The sequence below is a fragment of the Panthera tigris genome, chromosome F3, assembly GCF_018350195.1.
Source record: "Panthera tigris isolate Pti1 chromosome F3, P.tigris_Pti1_mat1.1, whole genome shotgun sequence".
Taxonomy (NCBI): Eukaryota; Metazoa; Chordata; class Mammalia; order Carnivora; family Felidae; genus Panthera; species Panthera tigris.
The window spans coordinates 62,354,713-62,367,777 of NC_056678.1; the positions used below are offsets into that span (position 1 = coordinate 62,354,713).

At 45.9% G+C, this 13,065-nt stretch overlaps 1 protein-coding gene across 1 annotated transcript in view; it reads left to right on the forward strand.

Moving 5' to 3' along the window:
- Window positions 1-611: 611 nt before the first annotated feature.
- The window catches only part of RGS5 (regulator of G protein signaling 5), a 49,072-nt gene continuing 36,618 nt past the window's right edge, over window positions 612-13,065 (forward strand). Inside the window, exon 1 of the mRNA XM_007075665.3 lies at window positions 612-776. Coding sequence (XP_007075727.1) covers window positions 733-776 — 44 coding nt within the window. The 5' untranslated portion in view covers window positions 612-732. The remainder of the gene's footprint in view (window positions 777-13,065) is intronic.

Sequence of the window (13,065 nt, forward strand, 5' to 3'; positions counted from 1 at the left end):
AAAGAACAATCAGAAGACCAACTACAGAATCAGGGGGACTTGGGGGTAACAGCTGGCGGATAGAACGGCGTGGGGTGTTTTATCTCTTATGTCACTAAGCTCGAGGCTCATTTTCTCCCCCACATCTTGTCTGGCTGCCCTTGAGAGCTTGCACATTTTGGCCGTTCCTCCATGGCTCGCTTACGTTGCATTGATGTGATGTTTTGGGGTCTCGAGAGCAGGGGGGTGCCTTTCTTTGAACCCCTAGCATCCCGCTAAGCGCCTGGCAGCCTGGCACACGGAGATACTCAGGACGCGTCCCCTGGGCTTTTCGAGGTCTCGCCTTCTGCACCGTGACTCGGAGTTGGGCGAACTGCTCTCCAGGGCCCTTGCAGTCCGAACAGGCTATGATTTGGGCAGATCTGGGGTGGCCCCTGGCACTCTGCTCCGCGGTGGGCTCACATTCACGTGTTAAAACCTGAATGACCAGTGCACCGGGGAGGCCCCTGCTGGAGCAGCCGGAGGCTAATGCCGCAGAGACGGGATTCCAGCCTCCTCCTCCAACGGCTGTGCCCCAGCCAGTGATTTCCTCTGAGGTCTGGATTGGTCCAGGGAGCAGCAGAGGGCTGGCAAAGAGCCTCTATATATTCCTCGGAGGGAAAGGCAGTCCCAGACAGTTAAGGAGTTCTCAAAGACTCGCTCTGCTGTGCAGAATCGCGTGTTCAAAACCGAGACGCTGAGCCGCTTGCCACAATGTGCAAAGGACTCGCGGCTTTGCCCCATTCGTGCCTGGAAAGGTGAGAACCAAGTTATTTTGGCTTAAGAGATGGAGATATGGAGAATCTTTGCGCAGGGGTGGATATCCAGAGGCGATAGAGAGTTGTTGTTGTTTGTGCGGAAACAGGTGTGGGATTACAGATTGGGGCTCGCCTCCTCTCTGCTAACAGCACAGAGGCTTGTAAGATCTGAGCAATAGGAGACAGATAGAGGCACCATGGGGTATTTCGTGCATCATTTAAGATCTCGAACTTCATTTCCTCCAAGGAGATGCCTCGTCCATAGGGTGCTTGCTCAGAGTCAGAAGTGTATGGTTAAGAGCAAGAAATACAATATCGAATCGCCTGTGTTTGAATCCCGGTCCTACTGTTTTGTGGGGTCGGGCAGTTTATTTACTCTCCGTATCTCAGCTTCCTTCTCTGAAACGGAGACGCCAGTAACCTACCTCGGGGGCTGCTTATGAGGATTGAATGAGTTACTGTATATTAAACCCTCAGCCCACTCCCTGGCACCTAGGAGAACTGTGTAAATGTTAACCTTCATTGATTAATGTGCGTGGACTGAGAGAGAGGCAGGTTTGCCAGGAGGAAGAGGGGATTTCTCATTGTGCTGTGTATCTAGATCCCACCGGATAAAATTAGCCGGAATCCTGGCGAGAAGAAGGCGGTTGGGACACAGAGGTTATTTATTAGCTAGCCTTCCTTTTTAGATAAATGGGAAAATACCTTTGAGGTTCTCTGGTTATCCTTAAGGTAGACAATATTCTGGAGGGAACCCTAAGCATCTGGGCCAAGTAAATAGAAGAAAACAAATATCGGACTTGTTAGAAAACTTAACCCAACAACCCTACCTGACGCACAGAAGTAGGGATATGTATTTTCCTCTTATTTCTTAAGCATGGATTTGATCACATTTGGTGCGAGGCTTCATTATTTAAAGGAAATAAAGTGATCTGTGTGCAACTTGACTCCATCTCTAAAGGCTCTGGCAGTGTTTGCCTAAGAAGGTTGTGTTCCATGGGCTATTTATGATTTCTCTCGTCTCTTACAAGGTCAGGTCTGACCCCTATTACTGTTTTATATCTGATTCATGATCAACCTTAATATTGAATCCCTTTTTGTATCTTTGAGTGCACAGTGACATCCTATGCTCCAGGATATGACTAATGTGCACGTGGGATACTTGAGGGTGGCCAAGGAGCAAGCATGTTTTCCTGGATTGCCTGAGCCTTTTCATTCACTGGCATGTGGTAGAATCTTCGAATTGTGTCCTACTCATTCTTGTTTTTTGTGGTCCATTTCCATTGCAAATAGAGTCTGATTTCCAAGGACAATGCTGAGAGGAGTTTTTAGAGGAATGGGATTGTGCAACTGTTAGCACACGTTCGTGGAAAGAGTCTGAGACTATTGGGGCACCTGGGTGGCTCAGTCGGTTAAGCGTCCGACTTCAGCTCAGGTCACGATCTTGCGGTCCATGGGTTGGAGCCCTGCGTCGGGCTCTGTGCTGACAGCTCAGAGCCTGGAGACTGTTTCCGATTCTGTGTGTATCTCTCTCTCTCTGACTCTCCCCGGCTCATGCTCTGTCTCTATCTCTCTCTCTCTCTCTCTCTCAAAAATAAATAAATGTCAAAAAAAAAAAAAAAAAAAGAGAGAGAGAGCCTGAGACTATCTATTCTAAGGGAAGCTTGTTGCTTGAATGAATGCATCCAAACCCATCATCTTTGCTCTCCTCTCTGTCTCTCACCTCCTTCTTCACCGGTTGCCCACCCCCCCCCCCCATTTCTCTCCACATTACAAGAGGAACGTGGGTAGGTCTCAATGCTTAGATAAAGATATCTGAAGACTCATACATAAGAAATTAGGACAACATACATGCATACAAGACTAATCTGTTTATAACACAAAGCTCTGCTGAAGAGTGAAATTGCACCTTTCAGTTGCTTTGGAAATAAAATTCAGTTTACCAAAACCGGATTAGCGTGTTGTGATTTATCCTGGTGGAAAGAGGACCGGTGAAGGAGTTAGGAGCAGATTCAGTCTTGTCATTATCTACATTTGCACCCGTGAGCAAGTTCTTTCACTGCCCCGGGATTCTATCTTCTTATTGAATCAAGGAGACTTGGATTTGCCATTCTCTAACATCCTTTTCCATTCTAACATAGTTTCAATATGTTCAAAGCACAGTTGAATTCTGTGGCTAGCAAGAGATGCAATTAAAGGGAAATTTATCAAATTGATTTCTCTCTAAACATTTGGGAGCCGAAAAGACTCAATTAATGAAAAATCATCAAGAACCGAACCCTGTGCTGAAATCATGGCTGTGGCAGAAACAACCTGCTCATAAGAAAGCAAACTTTACTTCGTGTACCGGGAGATTTAATCCCAGAACATATTTCTTTTTTCAACGTGGAGGGAAGCATTAAACCAGAGTCAACTTTTACATAATGATAGAAGCTATTCTTTCTTTCTTTAGATCTTTAAGATCACTGCTTATTAAAGCTCAAAGTTGACCTCACGTATTTTTATATATTTAACGAGACCAGTGGGGCGCCTGGGTGGCTCAGTAGGTTAAGCGTCCGACTTCGGCTCAGGTCATGATCTCACAGCTCGTGAGTTTGAGCCCCGCATCAGGCTCCATGCTGGCCATGCACACGTTGTTTCTGTCTCTCCCTCCCCGTCCCCTGCTCCCACTCTCTTTCTCTGTCAAAATAAATAAACTTAAAAAAAAATTAAAAAAATAAATATGGCTCTTTGGAAGAAGACAAAAATATTCTAAAATGAAAAGTGTTATGATGATTCCCAAAAAGTTGTTAGTGTAATATAAGCAGCCGGTGTGATTATTATAATCGTTCTCCCTCGTTCTCCCTCAGTGCTGACTAGTCCTGTCACCACGTTCACGGTGCACACCAACCCAAGAGGGGAGGAAACAAATAATGAAGACTTGGCTTCTGACAGAGAGTTTTCCCTGGGATATTAATGAAGTGTCATGAACTCCTTACCTCTGCCAGCGTCTGCTGTAGATCTGATTTCTTTTTTTATTTCTTTTTTTCTTTTTTTAATGTTTATATTTGAGAGAGAGACAGAGAGACTGAGAGACTGAGTGCAAGCAGGGGAGGGGCAGAGAGAGAGAGGGAGACACAGAACCCAAAGCAGGCACTAGGCTCCGAGCCATCAGCACAGAGGCCGATGCGGGGCTCAAACTCACGAAACGGGAGATCATGACCCGAGCTGAAGTCAGACGCTTGACCAACTGAGCCACCTGGGCGCCCCTGATTTCTGTTTAAGGTGGTGAAAATATTTTCAATCCACAGTTCACAGGGAAGCTTCTGGTCATCTCCAGTTTGTGGGAATTTCAGGAGCTGTGCAGGGTTAATAACAAAGGTGATATTTTGGTACTTTTTGTTTATATTTATTTTTACTACACATTCCACTTTTTCCTCCTCTTTGATTTATATGGGTCTAGGTGTGGATAATTTAGAATAGAAAGGCATCTAATAAGCAGGGCCATTAATCAACTAATCTTTTAAGGTTGTTAAGCCATGTGGAAACACCTTGCTGAGTGGGCCAAGGCTCCTGGGTCTGCAGGATTAAGTAAACCCAGCTTTTTCAAAGGCATAAACACACCCTTGGGCCAACGGTGGAAAGAACACTGTAGCAGTGAAATTGAACAAGGCATAGCTCAGTCAGAACCAGTAAGAGATCACCAAAGAAGCCTACAGAGATAGGGGTGGAGCCTCCAGTTAACGTTAGGATCATGCTTTCTGCAAATAAGTATGAATTTGAACCCTGTTGTAGCTCATCGTCTTGTGATATAATCGCCAATATCAATCGCCAATTGAAACACTATAATGTTAAGGAAGTAAATGAACTAAATTGTTCATAAATTTCAATAAACTAAATAGTTCAATAAAGTTGAGGGGTGAGGAATCACTAAGAATAACTGTTTTGGTTCTTATTTATGCCACAGTATTGATCAGTTCTCAGGATTGCCTTTCAAACCTCCATACTTGCCTTAGGCGTAAGGACACAGGACCCAGACCCTGCTCTCAAGGAAACTGCAGCCCAGTTAGGGAAAGAAACAAGAAAGCGTATGGAAATTAGCTGAGATCTACTATGAAGGAGTAACTGCACGGAGTTTCCCTGACCACCAAAAGCTCTCTGAGCACCCCCTCCCCCTTCCCCCCCAACCCCACAACAGCTTTCGGTGGTCAGGGAAAATTTGCAGGAAGTTGCCAGAAACGATACTTAGGCCAGGCTCATGAACTGAGTCTCAGGAAGGAGTTAGCCAGGCCTATATGGGAAGAGCCCAGAGGAAGAAGGTGTTCCAAGGCCATCTGCGGAACCTACCTGGGCCAAGTCAAGGAGGGGAGAGGGCCCAGGGAGTGTGACTGCTGTTCGGACTCCTTTGTACTCTTGGTGTTATCCCCCTGAGACAAGCACAGAGGGAACTTTGAATTTCTAATCAGTTACCCTCCTGTGCAGCATGTCCTTTTTTACTGTCTCCTGGGGACCTGTCAATTTCCCATCCCCTCCTGTCTGTGAAGATTGAAGAGATCTGCTCAGAGGAAAGATATCCCCACCACTTTGCCTAAAGAGTTTATTTACTAAAAAAGACAATCTGCCCTTGGCATATAGTAGGTACTTAATAAATATTTTTGTCTAGAGAACGCATGAATAAATTTACAAGTGGAGACAGACTTGCTCCCAGGGTGGCCTGGTGTTTCCTCTTCTTCCAAAGGGATCGGGAAGAACAACAGTGATATTCAGGGGCTTCCAGGGGACAGAGTGTGCATGTTCCAAAACAAAGAGGGATTTCCAGGATGGCAGGGAGCGGGAGGGGAGGAGTAGGAGAGGGAGGAGGGTGGAGAGGAGACTCCCTCCAGCATTTCTGCAACTTCCATAGGAAAACTGTGTTAAAGAGGTGAGTGTTCTTGTTTCTAGTGAGGGTAGGTGCAGCTGTTGGTGAAGCTTCTAACATCCTATAACTTCAGCTCTTTCTCGAGCAGTTACTACGCCAGCTTTTCTGATGAAAAGCTTCCTTCCCTAAAGGAGGCACCTCTTCCTCGTCTTTCGGTCAGCCTGGCCTATGTTGAAACACCAGACATCAACTCAAAACACACTTGGATCCCAGAACCTTCAGTGTGGAAAGATCCTTGAAAGGTCATCTAATTTTTCCGGGGCACCTGGGTGGCTCGGCTGGTTAAGCATTCAACATCAGCTCAGGTCATGATCTCACAGTTTGTGGGTTCGAGCTCCGCGTTGGGCTCTGTGCTGACAGCTCAGAGCCTGGAGCCTGCTTCGGATTCTGTGTCTCCCTGTCTCTCTGCCCCTCTCCTGCTCGTGCTCTGTCTCTCTTTCTTAAAAGTAAACAAACATTAACAAATTTTTAAAAATTATCTAGTTTTTCCTTCTTTCGCAAACACCACCCACTGTTATGGGATAGCTGGTATCTAGGGATGGGGTTAATGTTTCTGCGGCTCTCTGTTCATGGCTTTTGTCTGTCCTGCTGGCCAGAAAGCAAAGGAACTAAACTTTAATTAGTTCCGTCAGAATCAATCCTTAGTAACAGGAACCAGACTCTGGCTGGAGGCCAGAAGATAGCAGGTTCCTATCTCTTTCTTTAAAGTTCCAATCAGTTCGCAGATAACATTGAGCCTGCACTGTATTTTAAAGGCTGAGTCACCCAGAGGATAAAGACAGTGAAAGCCCGTTTTTGACTGCCTGAGATTACACATTTTAGGAATGCTGAAAAAAAAACCAGAGTCAAGTAAACCCAGAGAAGGACACAAGCTCACAGTCTGTTCCCTGCCTCCTCATTAGTGGTGAGGTGGAGTAAAATGAACACCGCGCTCGTAACTCTACCTCTGTTATTTCCTAGCTGTGTGAACCCGAGAAAGTCGCTAAACCTCTCCGAGCTTCATTTCCTCATCTGTAAATGAGGATACTTTCCTTGTTGGGGAGAGATGCTATAACCCCTATGAAAGACGTCATTGCCTTCCATCCTTCTTTCCCTCTTCGTGGGTGATCGGGAGTTAAGTCTCAATTATGGGCCAAGGCTTTTGACAAAACTTATTGACTTTCATCCTTCCTCATCATAATCTCACCTCTTTTTTGTTTTAATAGTAAAGACGAATTTGTCAGCTAGTACGGTATTTTTACCATTTCATCTACAATTCCTTCAGCAGGTGTCTCCTTTAAGAACAGACCAAGTCTCCACAGAACATTAAAAGACATTAAAAACCAGGACCATACTTAAACATGAACAACTCTTGAATATTTGTAAATATCCAGGAAGCATCCAAATATCCTCAAGGGTCTTTTTGCAGTTGGGTTGTGTGAATCGGGATCAAACAAAGATCATACTTTTGTATCGCTATTACTGAATTATATTATTAGGTGGATAAGCACTAGCCATAGATCTAGTGTTCTTTCTACAATTAACCAGGCTCAGTTATGTAAAAGCACTTCTCACAGAAGGACCTAGAGACTGAGAGGCCAGCGCTTTTATCTGGTGGAGAGACATTAGCAATTGTTGGGGGAGCTGGTGGGGATTAATGTTTTATTTTTGAGAGAGAGAGCGAGAGCGCGAGCATGAGCAGGGGAGGGGCAGAGAGAAGGGAGGGACAGAGGATCCAAAATGGGATCCGAGCTAAAGGCAGTGAGCCCGATGTGGGGCTGGAACTCACAGACCATGAGATCGTGTCCTGAGCTGAAGTCCGACGTCAACCGACTGAGCCACCGAGGCGCCCCAGAAATCTTATTTTGAAGCGATCTGACAGAGCAGGTGTGGCGAGGTGGGGTGCACGGTTCACAAACAACGTTGACGTGAGGGGTTTGTGTCCGGCGCCCTTTCGCCCACCCCTTCTGTCCCTTCACGGACTGCAGAAACCTTGTCACAGAGCCTGCCGGGCTCAGATCACGTTAACTAAGCGCCTACTGCACGCAGCTCAACATGCCAAGACCTGGAAGCTAGATCCTTTTTCTACTCTTTTACTTGTCAGTTGCGGGGGGTGGGGGGCGGGGTGAGGAGCCCTCTCCCCCATGGTTTGCTCCAGTAGCTCACGTGCAGTTGCCCCAAGATGGAACAGATACCCCTAAATCTCCCCCCAGGCACGGATGACACATAAACCCCAGGCTCACACGTTGGGATGGATTGAGAGACCCTTACCTCACTCCTTAGTCATAGGAGTCATAGGAATAGGCTTCCTGTCTTTTACTTCTCTTTTTCTTGCAATTATTTGTGGAACACAAGAATTTTTAGATGCACGTGCAAAAGGCTCTACACCTCACGGAGAGGGTACTGGGTGGGGAATACAGGGGTCCTGAGCTGTAACCTTCACTTCTAATAAGTAGCAGAGGGTGAGTTATGAGTCAGGTGCCTCTTGGAATGGTGATGAGGCAATTAACATGACCCTCTTCCTTTCTTCCAGCTTTATCACTTTGTTGTGCTTAATTTGGACACCATGTATTTTGAGGAAAGAGTGTACTTTTATTCTAATTTTGCATCTCCTCCCAAGTCCTGCAGGAAGGCCAGGGAAGTAACTTCGGGATGTAGCTTGAAAGCAGCAATCAATTAAAATGTGCAGTTTTCTTCCACCCACTTTGGATCTCAATGGACTAAATTAAGAACCCCATATTTCTTAAAAATACGCGTGACACATCCAGAATAAACTTTCGGTTTGTGAAAAATCTGTATTTATGTGCAGTGGAATGTGATTCTTTTATTTTGGTGAATTCCATGAAAGGAAAAGATGGTTTCAGTCTCTTGTCAGATCCAGGGGTAATGTAGGTTCAAAGGTCATGGATTCTAACAGTCTGTGATTTCGGTACTAACCTAAGGAGTGTAAGCTCCCGGAGGGCAGGGAGGGGAATGTGATATGAAGTCACAGAGCCACCTGGCCTTGGGGGTGTGGTTCCGTCAATTGCTTTCACACAGTGCCATGTTTTTCTCCAGTCAGTGGAAAGAGTGGCCCTACCCATGTCCTTCCAAATGCCGCCCAGAGTAAGACTCACCCTTCGCCTTAACAGTGAAATAGTTTCTATCCTTGAGGCTAGCACGAGAAGGGTTGAATCGGGATTTCTAGGCCTTTATATCTGTAACCAGTTCTCATCTACCAGCTGAGTAGATCCTGGAGTCCTCACAGTTCTTGGGGACTGCTTTGGACCCCAAGAATCCACGCCAGGCATACAGTGCACGATGGCTGCAATTTCTGCCTCCACGAGGACATACAGCTTGCCTCTACCCCAGGCATTAGAAATTGGGTCTTTCCTGGAAAATCTGAAGGTGCAGTCAGCCTAATCATAGGATGCCTGTGTCATCAGCACAGCTGATGCACATGGGACTGGGTTTATTGGCTCTGACCAGAGGGCTCCTGGAAAGCTCGGACAGGCTGTTTCTTTGCAAAGCATTCTATCCAGTTCCCAGGTCAGGATAAAAGAACTTGGCCTGACATTCTTTTTTTTCTCCTTCAACAAGGAAATAGTGCAGGGTTGAAAGGATTCAGCCAAGCAGTCTCTAAATGCTTTGGGCAGTCAATATCTGATCATCCCAATGGCTCCCTGAATAGTAAAAGAGGCCAAGGCCATCGGTCTATATTCTACCCGCTCTTCTCTCTCCTATTGGACTGCTTCCCGGGACACTTCTCAAACAACACCTAGCCCGTCTGGACAGAATCTCACTCAGATCCTCAGACTCTGCCTTCCAGAAAGATGTTGGAACCACCACACTCAAATCAGATGAGGAGACGCAGCATGAAGTAAAATACTTGAAAAATGTAAAGTGCTCTCTCCTCTGTAAGTGCTTATTATTGGCAGCAAAGTGGAGCTGTTTTGGTCAAGCTGCTACTTTTTGACATCTTCTTGTGCAGAACATCTGTTTTGGGAGGAGGCCCTTGTCTGTGGGGATTCGGGAAGGTTGGAAAGGATCAAGATGTTCCACTAACAAAGTCATTTGTTGTGTTTGGCAACATATTTGAAGTGACAGTTAACAAGAGATACCTGAGTCAAGACTGTGGGACTGAATAACATATGCACTTTGGGACAAGGTCAACAGTGCAGGTCACACTGAAGACTTTCTCCAAAGAGCCCACCGTCTAAGACCTGGTGCTGGTGCTTTCGGAATGACAAGCTTCCAGAGGCTTAGACTTCGTTTCCCAATCCCCCTAATCTAAAAACACGTATGTCAACTTGAACATGCACATTTATACATGTGTACCTGTGCGTGCGCGCGCACACACACACACACACACACCCCTCTGATATTTTGTACAACTTGGCAAAAAGACGGATTGTTTGTTGAAATCAGAGATCCACGCAGACAAATCGAAAGCAAAGCTGTTCGCCGAGATGGGTGTAGATTGATGGGGATTTTTTCCTTTTCCAGCAAACATGTCTCCTACCTTCATAGTTAGCGTTTACACTTCCTCCTTTAGCTGGCAGTAGTGAAGGGAAAACCTCTGTAAGTTGGGATTTTCTCCAAATTCTCAACCGAGGGTTCGAAAGCCTTTAGATTTTTTTTTTTTTTTGAATTGCCCCCTAACTTTTATTTTCCAGATTCACTGAGAATAGCTTAACCTTTGCCTCCCTTCCTGAGCCACACAGGGCCCTTCGTAATTAAGCCAGAATGAGTCCCAAAGGCTGGAAGGGTAGGGAGGGAAGGAATCCGTGACTTTCGTCGGCCACTCATAGAACACGTTTTATTAAATGCATACTGGCTTAAGAGCAAGAAAAAGGCAAGAATAGCAGAGACAACGGATGGTTATGACCGTCTAGAAATGAGCGCCTTGTACAATCTTCATTGCTCAGATGCACGCAGTAAAGCCAAGTGCCCAGAATTGATGGATTCTGCTCCTTGAGGGGAGTGTGGTATGTTTTTCTCTCTCCTCTATTACCACCAACTCAGAATCAGAGACTGAGAATAGGAGCAGAGTCACAGACAAACCCCTTCTTTTATAGATGAGAAGACAGGTCCAGACCTTTTGACGACCTGTCCAAGGTCACAGAGCTGGTTGGAGTGGGAGCGAATTCAAGGTCTGCAGCTTGACTTTTGACCTTTGTTTTATCTGATGGACTTTAATTTATGAGTTTTGTACGCCTCCACTTTTAAAATACTTCTTCTTCCCTAGACACCATCCTTCAAAAGATTTTGGCTACCAAATAAACTGTTGTCTTTAAGAAAAAAAAAAAAAACGTGTCTCCCCATTTCAACTTGCCAGTTGCATAGAGCTGCCAGCGAGAATGACCGAACAGGACAAGTCAGGCTTATCACATAGTGATTAAGGGCCCAGGGCCTGTAAGGAGATTGAGTTTGACTCCTACCATTGTCGTTGATCGGGTGATTTTGGACAAGCTTCTCTGTAACTCAGTTTTCTCATCTGTAAGGTGGCGATAATATCGATACTTCCTTCACGGGGTTGTTACAAGCGCTAGGCAAGGTTATGCATTAGATGCGTTGAGTCAGACCATTTAATTAGTGGACGTACACGTGCTTTGTCTTAGTGTGAGATTTTTCTTAGTCACCTACACGTTGGGAAAGCTTTGCCGCCAAGTATCAGGATGGGGCTACAACAGAGAACCGCGAAGCATCCAAAGTTAAATGAGACAACTCCCCGTGCCAGTTCCCCTTCTCCGTCTGTGCCTCTTTCGTTGCATTGCAGAATGTTCTGGCATCTTCAGTGAACATTTCTCAGGCCATATCTCAAGGGTTTAACTAGATACTCGACCATTTAGAAGACACTGTCCTTCCCATCTACTTTCTGTGGCATGGCCCTAGCCCCTCTCTGGCCCTGCTTCCTCGGGTCTTTTGTCCCTTGTTGTGTTTTGTATCTGACGGTCTCCTATCAGCCATGACTTGCATTTGCGATACCTGAAATGACAGGTGCATTTGTCTAAGATCCCTTGTGCCTTCTGTCTAGAGGAGGGTGCTCAGCCCAGGGGCGCCCACTTTGCCTCTCGCTGGTGACCATCTGCTCGGTTCCTGGACCTTGTGTCTATCCTGATCCCAGATCTCTAACTTAGTCACTCCCGTCCAGTCCCAGCAACCACACAATGTGGGGCATCCCATTCTTCGGTTCCCGGTGTGTGGGCACCACAAGGCAGACTGCATGGCTCCCTGAAGGAAAATGAAGGAGCGCCATAAGCACGCTGGAGAGAAGTTTCCAGCATCGCGAACCCGCAACGCACCCTATACGCTTCGAAAGCTTCTTTGGAATTTTTGGAAAACGTCTTAGAAAGGTGAGGACGTCTGTAGTAAACTTGGGGAAGGATCCCTGGGGAGCTGGAGGAAGCACAGGAAGTGAGTACCTGTTTGGGGACGCAAAGCAATACTGTCACAGGGTCTGTCACAGACCCCCTATCACAGACCCCCTATCACACAGGGTCACAGCCAAATCATCCACCTCCGCCCCCCCCCCAACCATCAACCCCTTGGGGAGACTTTCTCTGTTTCTCCCTCAGGGGGAAGGTAGCCCTCCAGCCTCTGACCTCTCACGGAACTTTCGCATCTTCCTCTTGGCTCATGCCAATTTTTCCCCCACTTTTGGGTATTTAACAGCACCTACTTTAATTCTTAACCCTGGAAGGGAGGTGTTATCAACATCACTGTTTTACCAATGAAGAGGCACGGTAATTTAGGTGTCGGGCCCAAGGGCAGACAATACACTCTGCATGCGTGAGTCCCAACGTGCTAATTTCACATCTAGAGCTTATGCCAGCTTATCACAGCCGCATCCTATAGACACATCTGCTCCATCAGATGAAAGGTGAGGGACAATCTCTTAGCAAATGCGTGGAACATTCCCCTGTGCTCTAGTACAGTGCCCGACAGACTGGGGTTAACTCTATTAGAGTCTGAGAAGTGAATGAATATAGAAACGAACGTGGGAATCCATGAGCAGACCGTTCCTGAAAACAGAAATCTTGAGAAGATTAAGGGGCTGTTAGCAGGATGTTGGCGGCAGGAGAGAAGAAATGGCGTGAAATCAAATTCCGGGCCTCAGACAAAGAAATAGTCCTGTTCCTCACAGTTATGTTATTATTTTGCTCAACAAGCCCTCCTAATAATTTGCCAAAGATGAATGTTAGCCAACTGGTTTTGATTATTTGAGGTAATGCATTTGGATCCAATACATAAATTCACGGGGAGAAGACACGTTACATTGTGGGAACCATAATTTTATTAAGTGATGTGACACATGTTACTGTTGAGTAAGGTCTCAATAAATAGAATTTCACTCTGTTTCCTTTCTTCCTTCTTCAATATTCTTTATGACTCATCTTATGTCCTTCTTTTGTAATATATAAAACAAGTTAA